We start from the raw sequence: 21,955 nt of genomic DNA, 5'->3' as shown, positions 1-21,955 counted from the left end.
ACCCTTTTCCTTCCTATAAGTAGCTTTCCCAATCTACCTTTCCTACCAGAAAGGGGACTCAGGTAACAATAATAGTCATGATTTATTGATAACTTACAGAATGATAAGATTTGCATACTCTACTGTGACTGGCTAAGAGCTGTCTCCCCAGACCCATTCTCCCTTTCTCCCACCACACGGAGCCACATCTGACCATGTGGGTGAGGACACGGAGCAGCGGCCCCAGATGCTGTGGATGGTGGAGTTGCCTCACCCACTTGGGTCCCTGGATGACACCATGGAGCACAACTGCCCTGGACAGTTACCAGAAACAAAATCCAATTGAGGGGTCTCTTTGTTACAGCTCCTGAGTATGGTGATTAATCCCTAAAATACATGGGGAAAGAATGGTATTAGTAACTACTACCTCTTAAGGTTATCATGAGGATGAAATGAGAGCTGCATGTGGAGTCCTTATAACAAACATGTGTAGTACTATCATTACCCCCATTTTACAGATGAGGAAGTGGTAAGTCAAATGCACAAGACCATATAGTTAATACGTGGTAAGCCAGGATTGGAACTTGGACATCCATTCCCAGAGCTGATTTTGTAATCCCTATGCTATTCTGCTTCAAGGAAGATAAGATGAGATAATAAATGAAGGACCTGGCTGAATCCCAGGGTTGCACTCAGGAGAGCATCTAGTTGACAGCATGGGCTGCGGAGGCCAATGGACATCCAATGACATCGAATTCTGCTCTGCTACTAAGAGATTTGTGATTTAGGTGCAAGACCTGGTTTCCTCATGTGCAAAATGAGAGTGATTACCACTAGTCTCAAAGGGCTGCGGTGAAGGTAAAAGAAGGTAACATGTACAAAAAACTTAGGACAGAGCCGGGCCCAACTGAACATTCAATAATGCAGGTATCAGGAGGAAGCAGGGGAGAGTTGGGGCCTCCTGCCCCTTCCCAGCCTGCTTCACCACTCTTTTCTTGTGGACACTGGGAATCATAACCAACATCTGTGCAACTTTTCACCCTGGAGAACAGCACAGCATCAGCTCTTCATCACGAGCCTGGAAGGGAGCTAAAGGCAGGAATGATTATAATTCTCACTTTGTGCATAGGAAACTGAGACACAGTATTCCCAGGGTCACCTTAGCAGTGAGTGGCAGGCCAGGATTCAGACTGAGCCCCAAACCTCTGGATCCACACTTTCTATGGCTCCTCGCCCAGCTACCCCTTCTCCCAAAACGTTCTGGGTCAAAGTAGTATTCCAAGAATGAATGAATAAATAAATGAATGAATACACTTTAAATTTTTTTTAATTAATTTGACAAATGAAAAGAGGGTGACAATCATACAAAGGTCAAACCTAGGTCCCACCCTGCAGTAGCTGTGGGTCCTTGACCCAGCCTCAGTTTCCCAATCATTAAAATAAGGATTCACCCCCACCCCTTTGTAAGATTCCGCAGTGTAGTTGGCACATACTAGGTTTCCATAAATCGAAAACACACACACACACACACAGAAAAAGAACGAACAAACTTTAAACGGTTGTTCCTAGAGCAATTCAATACCTGCCAGGCACTGAAGGAGACTCTACCACGGGTTGGGGCGGGACAGCAGCCGTCTGGGGAAGTGAAAGAGGAGCCCATTTGGCAGGTAAGAGAAATGAGCTGCCAAGAACAGGCGTTCCTCCTGTGACCTGGCTTCTGCAGCCGGGGCTTCGGACTCCGGCACCGGCAGAGGGCGCGCCGGGGGACCCCGCACACACCACTCCCGAAGCGAGCCCCCAGCGCCCGCGGCTCGCTCTGGGGGCGTCCGGCCGCCAGAGTTCGAGAGGATCTCGAGCTGGCCCTGGTCCGGGGCCAAGAATCAAGACCCAGGCCTCCGGACTTTTCCCGGAAAGGAGGGGTGGGGAGATGTGTTCGGATCGCGAGCTCTGCGCGCGCAAGAACCCCACCGCAACGGAAAGAAACAGACCCCACCGGCGCCTCCACCCACGTGGCTCCGGGTCCCCCGGCACCGTCCTCCCTCTCCACCCCTACCCCATCTCCCTACCTGCCGAAGTGCCCCACGCTGTCAAAAATCAGCTCCAAGTTGCTGGACCCCATGGTGCCGCCGTGCACCACGCTCCGAAGCGGGACGCGCCAAGCTCGCCTAGTGCCCGGGACTGCGGGCACAGCAGTGCCCTGCCCCGCCCCGCCCGGCCCCCGCCGGCCCGCCCGCCCCGGCTTTGGCGTCTCCCGCGCGTCAAAGGGCTCGAGCCGCGCGCGGGGCCAGGCTCTGTTCCTCTGTCTTCCCCTCTAGCGAGTCCCCGCCGCCGCAGCCTCTTGCGCGGCGCGCCGTGCTCCCGGAGCCCGCGGTGGCACGGTGCGCCATCCCCAGCCCCGCCACTTCCCGCGCCCTCCCCGCCGCCCCATCAGACCCTTAACACCGCGTCTGTTTCGGTCGCCGCTCTCGAGAGGCGCGCCGGTGCCTGGGAAGGGTGGTCCGCCCGGCAGCCCAAGGTGGGGAACGCAGACTCCACTCTTGGGCACAAACATCGTTTTCTGAGAGAAGTCCACCCGTTTGGGGCCTACAAGAGCAGAGCACAAAGAATGGATTCTGATGACCCTGAGAAGTGGCAGGATCTTGCAGAACTGTGTGAAACATCTTGTCATAACCGAAGGGCAAAGGGAACTCCCTGGGTAGAAACAAAAAGAATAGCGAAAAGAGCCAACTTACACTAGAAAGAGAGGAAAGCCCATCACCCAAAGTACTTCCCTCACCTACTTGCCACAGAGCCGGAAATAACACCATTAAAGATTTATTTTTGCTTTGAATAATTCTATTTTCTTTTGAAATGCAAATACTACTGGAATGATTAATCCATTAAATAATAAGCAATTTGGAATGGATTTTTTTTATAATTGGGTAGATTCTTGCTAACCAGAAAGTCTTAAGCTTGCAAAGGTTGCTTGGGAGGTTCAAGTGGTGGGGAGAGGAGGACAGAGTGAGAGTGAGAAGTTTGGGCAAAAGCTGACCCTAGGAGGGAAAGATGGGAACCACAGGGCCCAGTCAAGACCCTATATTGTTTCAAAGCACCAATAGGAGATTTACCTGGAAAAGATATGGGGGGTTGGGGGCAAGGAGAACTATGGGGAAATAGCTCTGCTGTTCTGATTACAGCAAATAGAAATAGCACAACACAGATAAAAAGAACAAATTCCTAGAAGGACACAAACTACAAACACCCACTCAAGAAAAAAAAAAAAAAAAAAGATAACCAAAACAGCTCTGTATTTATTAAAGAAATTGTATGTGTAGTTGAAAACCTTCCTTCAAGGACTTCTCTGGTGGTCCAGTGGTTGAGAATTTGCCTTCCAATGCAGGAGACATGAGGCAATGGCACCCACTCCAATACTCTTGGCCTGGAAAATCCCATGGACGGAGGAGCCTGGTGGGCTGCAGTCCATGGGGTCGCTAAGAGTCGGACACAACTGAGTGACTTCACTTTCACTTTTCACTTTCATGCTTTGGAGAAGGAAATGGCAACCCACTCCAGCGTTCTTGCCTGGAGAATCCCAGGGACGGAGGAGCCTGGTGGGCTGCCGTCTCTGGGGTCACACAGAGTCGGACACAACTGAAGTGACTTAGCAGCAGCAGCAGCAGGAGACATGGATTCAGTCCCCTGGTAGGAGAACTAAGATCCCACATGCCGTGGGGCTAAGCCACAGCTAAGACTCAGCTACTGAGCCCTTGCGCTCTGGAGACCTTGCACTCCAACTAGGGAAAGCCCATGTGCTGCAGCCAAGACCCAGCACAGGCAAAAATGAATAAATAAATAATTTAAAACTCCCCACAAAGAAAACCCCAGGCCCAGACATTTAAGAAAGAAACAATACTTATTCAGCACACACATACTCTTCAAGAAAACTGAAGAGCAGGGAATACTTCCCAACTCATTCTATTACCCTGATACCAGAACCAGGCAGGACATAAGAAAACTACAAACCAATATACCTCATGAGCATAGATATAAAATATTCTTAACAAAATTTTAGCAAGTTGAATGCATCTTTATATAAAAAAGACAATATATCATGACCAAGTAAGGTTTACCCCAAGAAAGCAAGAGTCATTTAACATCTGAAAAATCAATCAATAAAATTCACCATAATGACAAACTAAAAAGGAAAAACCATATAATCATCTCAATAGATACCAAAAAAAATTAGAATTTGGCAAAAACCCGAACACCCTTTCATAATAAAAACACTCAACAAACCAGGAATAGAAAGTATTATGATCTGTTTCTGCCCATAGAACACTTCTCTTTTTTAAATTAATTTATTTATTTTAATTGGAGGCTAATTACTTTACAATATTGTGGTGGTTTTTGCCACACATCAACATGAATCAGCCATGGGTGTACATGTATTCCCCTGTCCTGAACTCTCCTCTACCTCCCTCCCTATCCCATCCTTCTGGGTTATCCCAGTGCACCAGCTTTGAGTACCCTATTTCATGCATCAAACTTGGACTGGTCATCTATTTTACATATGGTGATATACATGTTTCAATGCAATTCTCTCAAATCATCCCACACTTGCCTTCTCCCACAGAGTCCAAAAGACTGTTTTTTATATCTTTGTCTCCTTTGCTGTCTTGCACTTAGGATCATTGTTACCATCTTTCTAAATTCCACATATGTGCATTAATATATTGTATTGGTGTTTTTCTTTCTGACTTACTTCACTCTGTGTAATAGGCTCCAGTTTCATCCACTTCATTAGAACTGACTCAAATGCATTCTTTTTAATAGCTGAGTAATATTCCATTGTGTATATGTACCACAACTTTCTTATCTACTCATCTGTCAATGGACATCTAAGTTGCTTCCATGTCCTAGCTATTGTAAACAGTGCTGCAATGAACACTGGGGTACACATGTCTCTTTCAATTCTGGTTTCCTCAGTGTGTATGCCCAGCAGTGGGATTGCTGGGTCATCAGTCAGTTCAGTTCAGTCGCTCAGTTGACTCTTTGCCACCCCATGAATCGCAGCATGCCAGGCCTCCCTGTCCATCACCAACTCCTGGAGTTCACTCAAACTCATGTCCATCAAATCGATGATGCAATCCAGCCATCTCATCCTCTATCATCCCCTTCTCCTCTTACCCCCAATCCCTCCCAGCATCAGATTCTTTTCCAATGAGTCAACTCTTCGCATGAGGTGGCCAAAGTATTGGAGTTTCAGCTTTAGCATCAGTCCTTCCAATGAACACCCAGGACTGATCTCCTTTAGGATGGACTGGTTGGATATCCTTGCAGTCCAAGGGACTCTCAAGAGTCTTCTCCAACACCATAGTTCAAAAGCACCAATTCTTCGGTGCTCAGCTTTCTTCACAGTCCAACTCTACATCCACACATGACCACTGGAAAAACCATAGCCTTGACTAGATAGACCTTTGTTGGCAAAGTAATGTCTCTGCTTTTTATATGCTATCTAGGTTGGTCATAACTTTCCTTCCAAGGAGTAAGCGTCTTCGAATTTCATGGCTGCAGTCACAATCTGCAGTGATTTTGGAGCCAAAAAAAAAAAAAAGTCTGACACTGTTTCCACTGTTTCCCCATCTATTTCCCATGAATCGATGGGACCAGATGCTGTGATCTTAGTTTTCTGAACGTTGAGCTTCAAGCCAACTTTTTCACTCTCCTCTTTCACTTTCAACAAGAGGCTTTTAAGTTCCTCTTCACTTTCTGCCATAAGGGTGATGTCATCTGCATATCTGAGGTTATTGATATTTCTCCCGGCAATCTTGATTCCAGCTTGTGCTTCTTCCAGCCCAGCGTTTCTGATGATTTACTCTGCATAGAAGTTAAATAAGCAGGGTGACAATGTACAGCCTTGACATACTCCTATTCCTATTTGGAACCAGTCTGTTGTTCCATGTCCAGTTCTAACTGTTGCTTCCTGACCTGCATACAGGTTTCTCAAGAGGCAGGTCAGGGGGTCTGGTATTCCCATCTCTTTCAGAATTTTCCACAGTTTATTGTGATCCACATAGTCAAAGGCTTTGGCATAGTCAATAAAGCAGAAATAGATGTTTTTCTGGAACTCTCTTGCTTTTTCCATGATCCAGCAGATGTTGGCAATTTGATCTCTGGTTCCTCTGCCTTTTCTAAAACCAGCTTGAACATCTGGAAGTTCATAGTTCACATATTGCTGAAGTCTGGCTTGGAGAATTTTGAGCATTGCTTTACTAGCGTGTGAGATGAGTGCAATTGTGCGGTAGTTTGAGCAGTCTTTGGCATTGCCTTTCTTTGGGATTGGAATGAAAACTGACCTTTTCCAGTCCTGTGGCCACTGCTGAGTTTTCCAAATTTGCTGACATATTGAGTGCAGCACTTTCAAAAACAGCATCATCCTTTAGGATTTGAAATAGCTCAACTGGAATTCCATCACTTTCACTAGCTTTGTTCATAGTGATGCTTTCTAAGGCCCACTTGACTTCACATTCCAGGATGTCTGGCTCTAGGTCAGTGATCACACCATCGTGATTATCTGGGTCGTGAAGATCTTTTTTGTACAGTTCTCCTGTGTATTCTTGCCATCTCTTCTTAATATCTTCTGCTTCTGTTAGGTCCATACCATTTCTGTCCTTTATCGAGCCCATCTTTGCATGAAATGTTCCCTTGGTATCTCTAATTCTCTTGAAGAGATCTCTAGTCTGTCCCATTCTGTTGTTTTCCTCTATTTCTTTGCATTGATCACTGAGGAAGGCTTTCTTATCTCTCCTTGCTCTTCTTTGGAACTCTGCATTCAGATGCTTATATCTTTCGTTTTCTCCTTTGCTTTTCGCTTCTCTTCTTTTCACAGCTATTTGTAAGGCCTCCCCAGACAGCCGTTTTGCTTTTTCACATTTCTTTTCCATGGGGATGGTCTATTCCATGGGGATGGTCATGCTTGTTATATGGCAGTTCTATTTCCAGTTTTTTAAGGAATCTCCACACTGTTCTCCATAGTGGCTGTACTAGTTTGCATTCCCACCAATAGTGTAAAAGGGTTCCCTTTCTCCACATCCTCTCCAGCATTTATTGTTTGTAGACTTTTTGATGGCAGCCATTCTGACCAGCGTGAGATGATACCTCATTGTGGTTTTGATTTTGCATTTCTCTGGTAGTGAGTGATGTTAAACATCTTTTCAGTGTTTGTTAGCCATCTTTATGTCTTCTTTGAAGAAATGTCTATTTAGTTCTTTGGCCCATTTTTTGATTGGGTCATTTGTTTTTCTGGTATTGAGCTGCATGAGCTGCTTGTATATTTTTGAGATTAACTCTTTGTCAGTTGTTTCATTTGCTATTATTTTCTCCCATTCTGAAGGCTGTCTTTTCACCTTGCTTACAGTTTCCTTCATTGTGTAAAAGCTTTTAAGTTTAATTAGGTCTCATTTGTTTATTTTTGCTTTTATTTCCATTACTCTGGGAGGTGGGTCATAGAGGATCTTGCTGTGATTATGTCAGAGAGTGTTCTGCCTATGTTTTCCTCTAGAAGTTTTATAGTTTCTGGTTTTACATTTAGATCTATAATCCATTTTGAGTTTATTTTTGTGCATGGTGTTAGAAAGTGTTCTAGTTTCATTCTTTTACAGGTAGTTGACCACTTTTCCCAGCACCACTTGCTAAAGCGATTGTCTATACTTCATTGTATATTTTTGCCTCCTTTGTCAAAGATAAGGTGTCCGCAGGTGCTGGCATTCATCTCTGGGCTTTCTATTTTGCTTCATTGATCTATATTTCTATCTTTGTGCCACTACCATACTGTCTTGATGACTGTAGATTTGTAGTATTGTCTGAAGTCAGGCAGGTTGAGTCCTCCCATTCCATTCTTCTTTCTCAAGATTGCTTTGGCTATTCAAGGTTTTTTTGTGTTTCCACACAAATTATGGAAATTATTTGTTCTAATTGCTAAGTTGCTTCAATCATGTCCGACTCTGTGTGACCCCATGGACTGCAGCCTACCAGGCTTCTCCGTCCAAGGGATTCTCCAGGCAAGAACACTGGAGTGGGTTGCCATTTCCTTCTCCAATGCATGAAAGTGGAAAGTAGAAAGTGAAAGTGAAGTTGCTCAGTCGTGTCCGACTCTTTGCGACCCCATGGACTGCAGCCTACCAGGCTCCTCCATCCATGGGATTTTCCAGGCAACAGTACTGGAGTGGGGTGCCATTGCCCTCTTGTTCTGTGAAAAATACCATTGGTAGCTTGATAGGGATTGCATTGAATCTATAGATTGCTTTGGGTAGTATACTCATTTTCACTATATTGATTCTTCCGATCCATGAACATGGTATTTTCTCCATCTATTTGTGTCATCTTTGATTTCTTTCATCAGTGTTTTATAGTTTTCTATATATCATAGAACACTTATGACATGAAATGTGTGGGTGTTTTCCTCATACCAACATCTAATTCTCCAACTCTGCAAATACCAACTTGGTTACCCGAATGTGGGCTTCTCTGGTGGCTCATTGATAAAGAATCCACCTGTCCATGCAGAAAACTCAGGTTAGAACCCTGGGTCAGGAAGATCCCCTGAAGAAGGAAATGGCAACCCACTCCAGTATTCTTGCCTGGAAAATCCTATGGACAGAGAAGCCTGGTGAGCTACAGTCCATGGGGTTGCAAAAGAGTCAAACACAACTTAATGACTAAACAACAACTAGTCCATTTCTTTTTCTTTGCTATTTAGTACTCCATTGTTCCAACAGATTACAATTTACTTAACAGTTTTCTAATTGATGGACTTGCAGATTGTATTCTGATTTTTTACTATAGCAATGCTGCTGTAAAGAGTCCCTATGTGCATATACTGGAGTTTTTCCAAAGTATATTCTTAGGAATGGAGTTGTGTAGTGAAGTACATGCATCAACTAGCAACTATTGCCAAATTGCTCTCCAAAGTTGTTTCACCAACTTGACTTCCAATCAGAAGAGTATAAAATTTGTAATTTCCCTGTACCTTTCTTTACCAATACTTGGCTCATCAAACTCTTAAATATTAGTCAGTTTCAGAGATGTGAAATGGTATTGCACTGCCGTTTTAATCTGCATTTCCTCTATTAGTACTGAGGTTGTACATCTTTTCATATGTTCATTGATCATTTGGATTTTCTTTCCTGAGAATTGCCTATTCATATTTTTGCACATTTTCCTACCAGATTCATTTTATTTATTTTGATTTGTAAGAGTTCTTTGCATAGTCCAGATACCTTTGTCAGTTAAGCACTGGAAATAAGTGTATTTTCGATCTCTTTATGGTTTTTTGGTGATCAGAAGTGGTATTTTTTATTTTAATGAAGTCAAATTCATAAATATTTTCCTTTATAGCTTGTGATTTTGCACCTGGTTTTAAATTTTTGGCTTTACCATGAAATCAAAAAATATTCTATTTTCTTCTGAAAGTTTTAGCCTTTGGCTTTTCTTATGTAAGGCTTAAAGCCACTAGAACAGATTATTTGATTTGAGGTAAAGATTCAGTTCTCCTGTGTACAGAGGAGCCTGGTGGGCTATGGTCTATAGGGTTGCAAAGAGTTGGACACAACTAGAGCCACTTAGCACACACACAAAGTTTCAATTTTGGCTTCTCCATACTGGTAAAATATTGTCCCAGCGCCATTTATTGAACAAACTCCATCCTTTTCACTACATTTCCACCTCTGTCATCTATAAAGTTTCTATTCACCTTTGGGTTTATTCTGTAATCTCTAAGTCTGTTCCATTGGTCTATTTATTTTCCCTGTGCCTATGTCTTTATTTTTACAGTTTTATGCAATCTACTCCAATCTTTTACTACTCCTTCCTCCAAAGTAACTTATTAAAGTCGCCATGACCTGTGTTGCCAAATTCAATGGTCAGTTTTCAATCCTTATTTTACCCAATCTCCACCGCTAAAAAAGTTATTAAAACCATGGCTCACATACAAATATACAATGAACACTTATCAATGATCTTATTTTACTCATTATTTAATAAGAACATTAATAAGATATTACAATCAGTTCAAAGAATTCAATAAAGTCCATGTTTTAAAGCAATAAGGAATGCTATAACAAGTTACAAATAGATGCAGAAATGGTCTATCCAAAGAGTAAATGCATTTCACCATTACCACCAACACTATCAATGCTTTCCACAGGAAACAATTCATTTCTATGAACAAGAATTATTGCATTATTAGTTTTTGACAACTTACAAAGTTATAAAAAGGTCAAATACTATGAAATATGAAGATAACCCTAAGAAAGGGTATTAAACAAATATTCTTTTTTTTTTTTTTGAGAGGGCATTTCAAAATCTTTCAGAATGTTTACTAGCACCACAGTATCATATTGTCCTTCTTGAAACATCTTCCTTTGCATGTATGCCATCCTAACCTCTTGATTTTCCTCTTTCAATTTTCCCTAAGTGTTGGAGAACCCCAGGACTCTGAGCTCTCTTGTCTCTTTTTACACTTTCCCGAGTAGCATCGTGTTGTCCAAGAGCTGGTAAGCTATAGCACACAGGCTAAATCTGGCCTGCCACCTGCTTATACAAATGAACTTTTATTGGAACATAGTCACATTCATTCATTCAGATTATCTATAACTACTTTCAAACTACAATGGCTGACCTAAGTAGTTGTGACAGACTGGCCCGCAAAGCCTAAAATATTTACTATCTGGCCCTTTACAGAAAAAAGTTTGCATGGATTTGCAAACCCATGATCTAGTCTTCTGGTTTTCAAAACTTAATACTAATGACTCCCAAATGTATATGTCCAAGCTGACCTCACCCCAGCACCCCACTTTCTGACCAAATCAATGAATTCTTCAGGACACAGCTCAGCTGCTGCTCGATGTCAGATTCTTGATGACAATAAAATGAAGCTCCAAGTCCTTTCTTTAGTATACAGCCATTAGTGACTGTTTATCTATATATCATAATTTTATAAACATATTTTAAAATAAACTTTAAATTGACTAACATTTAAAACTAACTTTAATATGCTTGTTTTAAATATATTACATGTATTGAGCAGAAGTTAGTGCTGGAAACAGAAACCTCTCTACGTATTTCAAGAAGAGAGGGATACAATAAAAGGGACTGTATACTTTCAATATTGTTGGAAGGGCTGGAGGAGAAGTCAGGGGCCACAACCTGAATATTTGTTTCAAGGTCACACCACCATAGTTGCAGCCCAGAGATCAGGAAGTTGCTGCAGCTGCAAGCACTGTAAGCTGTAACTGCTGCTGCTGCTGCTGCTAAGTCGCTTCAGTCGTGTCCGACTCTGTGTGACCCCATAGACGGCAGCCCACCAGGCTCCCCCGTCCCTGGGATTCTCCAGGCAAGAACACTGGAGTGGGTTGCCATTTCTTTCTCCAATGCATGAAAGTGAAAAGTGAAAGTGAAGTCGCTCAGTCGTGTCCAACTGTTCACGACCCCATGGGCTGCAGCCTACCAGGCTCCGTCCATGGGATTTTCCAGGCAAGAGTACTGAAGTGGGTTGCCATTGGCTTCTCCAAAGCTGTAACTACTGCAGCACAATTGCCTTGTGCCCACTTACAAGAGGAGGACTGAAGGGGGAATGCTGCACAATTTCAAAAGATACTAGAGCCTATGTCACTGGCTATCTCACCTGATATCCACTGAGAGAAGACAAGTAAGAGATGGCGGGGGGTAGTCTAAGGAACAAAAATAATTCTGGTTTTTGCTCACCCTGATTACCTTCACTGCTCTTAGGATACTCTTTCTTAGAAGGGGCTTTTATTTCCTGACCACCATTTCCCTCTTCCTTCTCCCCACCTCTATCCCAGCTTGCTTCTTCCAATTCTCTTTCATTTCCTCAAGCACCTGCTATTGGTCATTTTCGGTAGAAGCCTGGGAGAAGTTTTAAGGGAGTGGCTATTTGTAAGATTGGTCCTTCATTTAGTAAATATACGTTTTATTTGTCTCTGCTCTGTGTGTGGAGGCAACATGAGTAGAAGGTATGATCCCTTACATAAAAATTTGATAGATAGATATAGAAATAGATATATATGCTATATGCCAGGCACTATGCTAAGAACTTAATGTTGGTTATCTCATTTACTTCTTATATCTCTCTAAGATCAAAGTTGTTCTCATCCTCATACTCAGGTAAGAAATGTGAGTCCCAGAGAATAAGCAATCTGTTTAAGGTTGCCCAAGCTTGAGAGTTGCAGAGCCAGGTGCCAATGTAGCCCGGTCTTACTCTAAAGCTACTGCTCATGACAACACTGGCACTACTTGTTTAAAAAAAATATGGTTAAAAAAAAAAAAAAAAAGTGTGGCTTTTGCAGAGTTACCATTGAAATGACTGGAGTGGAAATCTGGTGACTTCAAACCACCAGTCCTTGAAGGTCCATAAGAAATGCCCACAAATTACTAGGCAGTAAGCTCTGGAAGACACCCATTTGCCCCCTGTTCAAGTCAAAGTCTTTAAAACTCAAAGGAGGAAGTAATTTCTTCTGCGTGGGGTAACCTCAAAGACTTCTAGAAGGATCTGACATCTGATTTCAAATTTGAAGGATAAGTAAATATAGCCAGGCAGAGTTGGACCAGGCTCAGTTCAGTTCAGTTCAGTCACTCAGTCGTGTCTGACTCTTTGTAACTCCATGAACCACAGCATGCCCAGCCTCCCTGTCCATCATCAATTCCTGGGGTTCACCCAAACCCATGTCTATTGAGTCGGTGATGCCATCCAACCGTCTCATCCTCTGTCATCCCCTTCTCCTCCTGCCCTCAATCTTTCCCAGCATCAAGGTCTTTTCAAATGAGTCAGCTCTTCGCACAGGTGGCCAAAGTATTGGAGTTATAGCTTCAACATCAGTCCTTCCAACGAACACCCAAGACTGATCTCCTTTAGGATGGACTGGTTGGATCTCCTTGCAGTCCAAGGGACTCTCAAGAGTCTTCTCCAACACCACAGTTCAAAAGCATCATTCTTCAGTATGCAGCTTTCTTCATAGTCCAACTCTCACATTCATACATGACCACTGGAAAAACCATAGCCTTGACTAGACGGACCTTTGTTGGCAAAGTAATGTCTCTGCTTTTGAATATGTTGTCTAGGTTGGTCATAACTTTCCTTCCAAGGAGTAAGCGTCTTTTAATTTCATGGCTGCATTCACCATCTGCAGTGACTTTGGAGCCCCCCAAAATAAAGTCAGCCACTGTTTCCACTGTTTCCCCATCTATTTGCCATGAAGTGATGGGACTGGATGCCATGATCTTAGTTTTCTGAATGTTGAGCTTTAAGCCAACTTTTTTACTCTTCTCTTTCATTTTCATCAAGATGCTCTTTAGTTCCTCTTCACTTTCTGCCATAAGGGTGGTGTCATCTGCATATCTGAAGTGGAGAAAATAGCCTGAGTAAAGATCCAGGTGTAAAAAGTCAGGACCTGTGTGAGGTCCTGGTGTGCAGCACAGCAGCAGATGGGATGGCAGAATTGTGTGGTGCTCAGCCTGGTGCCTGGCACACAGAAACACAGGGCATGTCTTCCTGAAGGGTCTTAGAAGACACCATTAAAGGCATGGTTGAAAATATCTCCACATTAAAAACTGTGAGACCTCCAGCAAGTCACATCTCTCTGGTGTCACTGCCCCCATCAAATTGGTTGAAAGTGACAGTCCTAATTCACGGGGCTGTGGTGAGGGTTAAATGAGTTAAGGGTTAAATCAGAGCCCTGTAAAGGGCTCTAATCAACATTTCAGTTGCAAATAACAGCAAACCTAACTCAAACAAGCTTAAGTAAGGAAGGGACTTTTTGACTCCTTATGGGAAAAGTCCAGATATAGAACTAGCTGCCAGTGTGGTGGGATCCAGAGGGACAAACAATATCATCAGGCTTCCCCCTCCTCTGTCATTCTTTATCTCATCTCTTTTATGCTTTTCTGTGTAGATTTAACTCCAGAAGAAAGAAACCCACTCTCTCCCACACCTAAAATTCAAATTTCCTACAGCTGGGCTTGGAGATGGGTTGTGGGGCGGGGGGTTAGGGGGGCGGGGCGGTGAGGAGAGACGGCGAGTAGAATGTTCTGATTGGCTGGCCTTTGGTGGACGAATGCTCTGATTGGCTGGGCTGCATCACATGTTCAGCTCCCCCCAACGGCCACCCGACAGGATCTCACAAATGTGGAGGTCATAACATCTTACCTGGAAAGGGATCCCAACAGGACAAATAACATTTAGAAGCTTTTAACAGAGTGCCTGATCTTTGGTAAGTGTTTACTAAAAGCTAATGCTATGAAGATAGGCCAAAAAGGACAAGTTAGGGCCACACGCCTGAGGCCTTGAATTCTAGGCTAAAACGATTGAGTTTTAGTTAAAGGACAGTGGTGAGCCACTGAAGGCTTTGTCCAGTGTGGTGAACAAAATGTTTTAGGAAGATTGGTCTGATAGTGGGAGTGTGACAGAGAGTAGAGAATTTGGTGGTAGGAAGGTCAGCTGGGAAGCTGATGTATTCTGAGTTCAGTGTTGAGGATCCAGGTTACAGATGTGATGGTAGGAACAGAATGAAGGGAATTCCCACTTAAATGGCAGAGAAGGAAGAATGGCAGGTTTTGACTGCCTGGGGAGGGCACATCAATGTCAGGAGGTGAGCAGTCCCTGAGGTTATAAACCTGGTTGACAGGGAAGATGGTGGCCTGGCCACTCAGATTCCTCTCTTTTCCTCCTTCCTCTTTTTTGCCTTAACCTTCCCTCCCCTCTCTCTTTCAGGAGCTATGTAATTTTCTCTTATCCTACACAGCACAGTCTTTCTTGGGTATATTTCACTTGCACACCCACCAAGGACTCTATCTGGAGTAGCTTTAAAAGTACTGATTTATAAACAATCGCAATGTGTTAAAGATTCAGGTTAATGCAATGTTCCCCTCTTACCATAAAAGCAAGCAAGCAAACAAAAGGCATTTGTAGAACTTGCAGAAGATTTGGAATAACCTTTGTCTCTTTTAAGAGCATGAAATGAATTGGAGTTTTGATCAGGAACCCTTAGTATTTTATCTGTGTTAGAAATGTAAAGAATGTAGCAAAAGATGGATTTCACTCAAGGAAGTGCAAGAAGTCTCTCTGTGTGTGTTTGTGTTTTCAGGTCTGTAAGTGAGCTAGAGAACCACTGACACCTTGAAGGTAGTTGTATGTCAGCATGATACTAACCAAAGTGGTCAAAATTTGTTTTTTGAAGCAAGTCTGAGGAAGGGAAGAAAGATACTTCTTAGTTCTGCTTCTGAAGTATGTTTCTTATGAGACTGGGATGTTAAGGGGAGGGTTGCACAATGAGGTGTCTCAAAACCATCAGGTAGCAACCTGCTCCAGGAGCCCTCACCCAAAGCTCCAGCGGGTCCAGGCTGTAGCCATGATGGATTTCTTTTTTGATCAATGATGAAAACTTGTTCTTGTCTTTCACTTGTTATCTGGGTGGGTTACTGAGTCTTGTGAAAACTTCAAGAGGGCTTCCAATCCCCTACACCATAATCTGGGAAGTAAAACTAAGTATTAAGCAACTGAAAAAGTTATGGCATTGTCTGTCACTTTCCATCTTCTTTCATAATATAGCCCTTTAAATAAAGGACCACATAGGGATGGAAGAGGAGGCTTCCCTGGTGGCTCAGATGGTAAAGAATCTGCCTGCAATGTGGGAGACCTGGGTTTGATCCCTGTGTTCAGAAAACCACCTGGAGAAGGGAATGGCAACCCACTCCAGTATTCTTGCCTGGAGAATCCCTTTGGACAGAGAAGCCTGGCGGGCTACAGACCATGGGGTCGCAGAGTCGGACATGACTGAACAACTAAGCACAGTGATGGCAGAGGAGCCAGTTAGAAGGAGTCTATGACCCTCAACAATCTGGCGCAGACCTGAACAAGGGGATGACAAATGATGTTATCCAAAAGAGGTTGAAAGACCCCTCTGCCCCATAGTTTGTCTCTGTCTGCGGCAGAAAACTAACAGAGCACCTTGTGTTCCATTTTAAGTTGAAGTCTTTTCACCTGAGAGCACTGGCACAACCTTTCTTTATACCAAACACCTGCTCATCCTTCCTAGTTCAGCTTCAGTGATATACCTCTTATGTGATGCTTTTGCTGATCCCTGCTCCCAACTCTCCATCCTCCTCTCCCTCTCCTTCTCTCTCTCTCCCCCTTTGCTCTCTCCCCCCGCCCCCCCCCCCTCTCTCTCTAGCAGGGAGGTGATGATGTGGCTAAGTATTTGTCTTATTGAAGGTCAGGAAGGGCGGCGGTGAGGAGATACCCCTCGTCCAAGATAAGGAGCAATGGCTGCACTTTGCTGGAGCAGCCCTGAAGAGATACCCCACGCCCAAGGTAAGAGAAACCCAAGTAAGACAGTAGGTGTTGCAAGAGGGCATCAGAGGGCAAACACACTGAAACCATACTCACAGAAAACTAGTCAGTCTAATCACACTAGGACCATAGCCTTGTCTAACTCAATGAAACTAAGCCATGCCCCTGGGCAACCCAAGACGGGTGGGTCATGGTGGAGAGATTTGACAGAATGTAGTCCACTAGAGAAGGGAATGGCAAACCACTTCAGTATTCTTGCCTTGAGAACCCCATGAACAGTATGAAAAGGCAAAATGATAAGATACTGAAAGAGAAACTCCCCAGGTCAGTAGGTGCCCAATATGCTACTGGAGATCAGTGGAGAAATAACTCCAGAAAGAATGAAGGGATGGAGCCAAAGCAAAAACAATACCCAGCTGTGGATGTGACTGGTGATAGAAGCAAGGTCTGATGTTGTAAAGAGCAATATTGCATAGGAACCTGGAATGTCAGGTCCATGAATCAAGGCAAATTGGAAGTAGTCAAACAGGAGATGGCAAGAGTGAATGTCAACCTTCTAGGAATCAGCAAACTGAAATGGACTGGAATGGGTGAATTTAACTCAGATGACCATTATATCTACTACTGCGGGCAGGAATCCCTCAGAAGAAATGGAGTGGCCATCATGGTCAACAAAAGAGTCTGAAATGCAGTACTTGGATGCAATCTCAAAAACGACAGAATGATCTCTGTTCGTTTCCAAGGCAAACCATTCAATATCACATAATCCAAGTCTATGCCCCAACCAGTAACACTGAAGAAGCTGAAGTTGAACGGTTCTATGAAGACCTAAAGACCTTTTAGAACTAACACCCAAAAAAGATGTCCTTTTCATTAGAGGGGACTGGAATGCAAAAGTAGGAAGTCAAGAAACACCTGGAGTAACAGGCAAATTTGGCCTTGCAATACGGAATGAAGCAGGGCAAAGACTAATAGAGTTTTGCCAAGAAAATGCACTGGTCATAACAAACACCCTCTTCCAACAACACAAGAGAAGACTCTATACATGGACATCACCAGATGGTCAACACCTAAATCAGATTGATTATATTCTTTGCAGCCAAAGATGGAGAAGCTCTATACAGTCAGCAAAAACAAGACCAGGAGCTGACTGTGGCTCAGACCATGAACTCCTTATTGCCAAATTCAGACTTAAATTGAAGAAAGTAGGGAAAACCACTAGACCATTCAGGTATGACCTAAATCAAATCCCTTATGATTATACAGTGGAAGTGAGAAATAGATTTAAGGGCCTAGATCTGATAGATAGAGTGCCTGATGAACTATGGAATGAGGTTTGTGACACTGTACAGGAGACAGGGCTCAAGACCATTCCCATAGAAAAGAAATGCAAAAAAGCAAAATGGCTGTCTGGGGAGGCCTTACAAATAGCTGTGAAAAGAAGAGAAGCGAAAAGCAAAGGAGAAAAGGAAAGATATAAACATCTGAATGCAGAGTTCCAAAGAATAGCAAGAAGAGATAAGAAAGCCTTCTTCAGCGATCAATGCAAAGAAATAGAGGAAAACAACAGAATGGGAAAGACTAGGGATCTCTTCAAGAAAATCAGAGATACCAAAGGAACATTTCATGCAAAGATGAGCTCGATAAAGGACAGAAATGGTATGGACCTAACAGAAGCAGAAGATATTAAGAAGAGATGGCAAGAATACACAGAAAAACTGTACAAAAAAGATCTTCACGACCAAGGTAATCACGATGGTGTGATCACTGACCTAGAGCCAGACATCCTGGAATGTGAAGTCAAGTGGACCTTAGAAAGCATCACTATGAACAAAGCTAGTGGAGGTGATGGAATTCCAGTTGAGCTATTCCAAATCCTGAAAGATGATGCTGTGAAAGTGCTACACTCAACATGCCAGCAAATTTGGAAAATTCAGCAGTGGCCACAGGACTGGAAAAGGTCAGTTTTCATTCCAATCCCAAAGAAAGGCAATGCCAAAGAATGCCCAAACTACCACACAATTGCACTCATCTCACGTGTTAGTAAAGTAATGCTCAAAATTCTCCAAGCCGGGCTTCAGCAATATGTGAATTGTGAACTTCCTGATGTTCAAGCTGGTTTTAGAAAAGGCAGAGGAACCAGAGATCAAATTGCCAACATCCACTGGATCATAGAAAAAGCAAGAGAGTTCCAGAAAAACATCTATTTCTGCTTTATTGACTATGCCAAAGCCTTTGACTGTGTGGACCACAATAAACTGTGGAAAATTCTTCAAGAGATGGGAATACCAGACCACCTGATCTGCCTCTTGAGAAATTTGTATGCAGGTCAGGAAGCAACAGTTAGAACTGGACATGGAACAACAGACTGGTTCCAAATAGGAAAAGGAGTTTGTCAAGGCTGTATGTTGTCACCCTGTTTATTTAACTTATATGCAGAGTACATCATGAGAAACGCTGGATTGGAAGAAACACAAACTGGAATCAAGATTGCCAGGAGAAATATCAATAACCTCAGATATGCAGATGACAACACCCTTATGGCAGAAAGTGAAGAGGAACTCAAAAGCCTCTTGATGAAAGTGAAAGTGGAGAGTGAAAAAGTTGGCTTAAAGCTCAACATTCAGAAAATGAAGATCATGGCATCTGGTCCCACCACTTCATGGGAAATAGATGGGGAAACAGTGGAAACAGTGTCAGACTTTATTTTTGGGGGCTCCAAAATCACTGCAGATGGTGACTGCAGCCATGAAATTAAAAGATGCTTACTCCTTGGAAGGAAAGTTATGACCAACCTAGATAGCATATTCAAAAGCAGAGACATTACTTTGCCAACAAAGGTCCGTCTAGTCAAGGCTATGGTTTTTCCTGTGGTCGTGTATGGATGTGAGAGTTGGACTGTGAAGAAAGCTGAGTGCAGAAGAATTGATGCTTTTGAACTGTGGTGTTGGAGAAGACTCTTGAGAGTCCCTTGGACTGCAAGGAGATCCAACCAGTCCATTCTGAAGCAGATCAGCCCTGGGATTTCTTTGGAAGGAATGATGCTAAAGCTGAAACTCCAGTACTTTGGCCACCTCATGCGAAGAGTTAACTCATTGGAAAAGACTCTGATGCTGGGAGGGATTGAGGGCAGGAGGAGAAGGGGATGACAGAGGATGAGATGGCTGGATGGCATCACCTACTCGATGGACGTGAGTCTGAGTGAACTCCGGGAGTTGGTGATGGACAGGGAGGTCTGGTGTGTTGCGATTCATGGGGTTGCGAAGAGTCAGACACGACTGAGCGACTGATCTGATGTGAATGGCTGCAGACCCCAACAGGGCAGGAGCCTCATCTTTAAGTTTTGAATCCCAGCACCATAGCATTAATATGGTTCAAAAGATGGAGGAATAAGTATGATACAGTGGAAAGGTCACTGAACCTGGAGTTAAATAATCATGTGAAGCAGAATCCTTGGCTGGTGATCTTGGACAAGAGATTCACCTCTTTTGAGCCTCAGTTTCATTATCTGACAAGTGAGAAAAGCAAACCCCCCCCCCACTTTCCCACGTATCCCAGTTTTTCCATGGAATAAATGAAATAAGGTATTTAGCAGAGCCCTGTAGGAAGAAAACCTGCGGACACACCAGTCCAGCTCACTCATTTTACAGATGATTAAACTGATCCTTAGAAGTTTCTTTTTTACCAAAATTTATTATCCTTAGTCCCATTCTTGTAGGAACTTGCTCTTGAAATCTGACCTGGAGGTAGGAACCTAATAAATTCATTTTTTCAAGAGTTAGTAATGGTTATTCAGAGTGTGGACGTACCTCCCTTAGAAATATCTGCATTGCTCTTAAGAGGTTTACAGTAATAGGATTTATTTCAGGTCTTTGAACAGAGCAGTAAAGAGCATTTTTGGATGGGACAGTTTCCAAGTCTTTTCCAATCTGCATGATATAAATAGCTATCTCTGTATACTATGTCTTGCACTGATCATTGGAGAAAAACTACATGAATGTTGATCTCCCTCAAGTGTCCCATTTCCCCAAAGTCTGGAGGACTCATCTTTTTAAAATATGAAAACTAGAAATGTCAGATCTTTGAAGTCACAAAAGCAGTAAACATCTTCAAAGAAATTAAAAATAATTATGACATATTGTAAAGAATCTTTAAATAGAAGTAAGGAAATCTGAGGCCCAGGTCTAACTCTCACAAGTTATGTGCACTTGGTTAACTTAGGCTTCTTGAGCATTCCTCCAGCTCCAATATTTTAAGACTATTTAGTGTGTATGTGCCTGTGTATAAGTAGATCAAAATTCAAAACATTATGATATTGTAGGAAATTATGTTTGGTCTTTGTGTCCTTCTTCACGCACTCTTGGCACAGAGCTCCTAAAACCCTTGGAATTTTCTGAGTGACAGAGAGTGTCTTTTGTTATTCACTGCAAGCCCCTTTCAACCATAACCGAGTTTGTGCTCATTAGGTGAGTCTTCATGGACCTCTGGGTGGCTTCAGGATCAGGAGTGGCCTCCAAAAAGACTAAGCCTTGATTAGAGGGTTGGAACATCACTCCCACCCCACCCCCGCTCAGTCTCTGCAGAGGGTTGAGGAGACGGGCTAGAGATGGAATTCAGTCACCAATGGCCAGTGATTTGATCAATCATACCCTTGCAATGAAATCACCATAAAAATCCCTAAACAGGGCTTGGGGAGCTTCCAGGTTGGTGAGCACATCCACGTGCTAGGAGGATGCTCTGTGTGCTCAGTTGTGTCTGACTCTTTGGGACCCCATGGACTGTAGCCCACCAGGCTCCCTGTCTGCAGAATTTTTCAGGCAAGAATACTGGAGTGAGTTGCCATTTCCTCCTCCAGAGGGTCTTCCCAATTCAGGGATTGAAACCGTGTCTCCTGCGTTGCAGGAGGGTTCTTTACCACTGAGCCACCAGCACCCAGAGCTTCCCAGGTGGCATTAGTGGTAAAGAACCTGCCTGACACTGCAGGAGATGTAAGAACTGTGAGTTCGATTCCCTGGGTCAGGAAGATCTCCTGGAGGAGAGCGTGACAACCGACTCCAGTACCCTTACCTGGAGAATCCCATGGATAGAGGAGCCTGGCAGGCTACAGTCCATAGAGTCACAAAGAGTTGGATATGACTGAAGTGACCAAGCATGCACACAAGCACCTGGCACCCCAACTCCATGAGGACAGATGCTTTTGCACTCAGGACCTTTCTGGACCTCGCCTGTGGGTCTCTTCATTTGGCTGTTCATTTGCATCTTTTATACTGTGCTAGTAAATGTTTTCCTGAGTTCTGTGAACCATTTTAGCAAATTATTGTACCCAAGGAGGGGGTCATGGGAACCCTCGATTTATAGCTGGTTGGCCAGAAGTTCTAGTGGCCCAGGACTTGTGGTTGGCATCTGAAGTCAGGGCAGCTTTGTGGAACTGAGCCCTTGAACTTGTGGGATCTGATGATAACTCCAGGTAAATATTAATTGCCGGGAGCCAGCATATTGCATATTGAGTGCATATTGCATATTGAGTGCAGCACTTTCCACAGCATCATCTTTCAGGATCTGGAATAGCTCAACTGGAATTCTATCACTGCCGGGAGCCAGCGTGAGGAACTCCACCCATGGCAAAGGTCATGA

At 43.4% G+C, this 21,955-nt stretch overlaps 1 protein-coding gene across 2 annotated transcripts in view; it reads right to left on the bottom strand.

The window, feature by feature from the left end:
- Nucleotides 1-2,161, bottom strand: part of SLC22A16 (solute carrier family 22 member 16) — a 35,205-nt gene extending 33,044 nt beyond the window's left edge. Inside the window, exon 1 of one of the 2 annotated variants that reach the window (NM_001076324.2) lies at nucleotides 2,046-2,161. In NM_001076324.2, the coding sequence (NP_001069792.2) occupies nucleotides 2,046-2,098 (53 nt within the window). In that variant the 5' untranslated portion in view covers nucleotides 2,099-2,161. The remainder of the gene's footprint in view (nucleotides 1-2,045) is intronic. The other variant, XM_015472816.3, reaches the window with a different exon arrangement.
- Nucleotides 2,162-21,955: the final 19,794 nt, after the last annotated feature.

This window comes from Bos taurus, chromosome 9 (genome assembly GCF_002263795.3).
Source record: "Bos taurus isolate L1 Dominette 01449 registration number 42190680 breed Hereford chromosome 9, ARS-UCD2.0, whole genome shotgun sequence".
Lineage (NCBI taxonomy): Eukaryota > Metazoa > Chordata > Mammalia > Artiodactyla > Bovidae > Bos > Bos taurus.
Note: the sequence above shows the minus strand (reverse complement) of the source record. Positions and strands in the feature narration are given on the sequence as shown.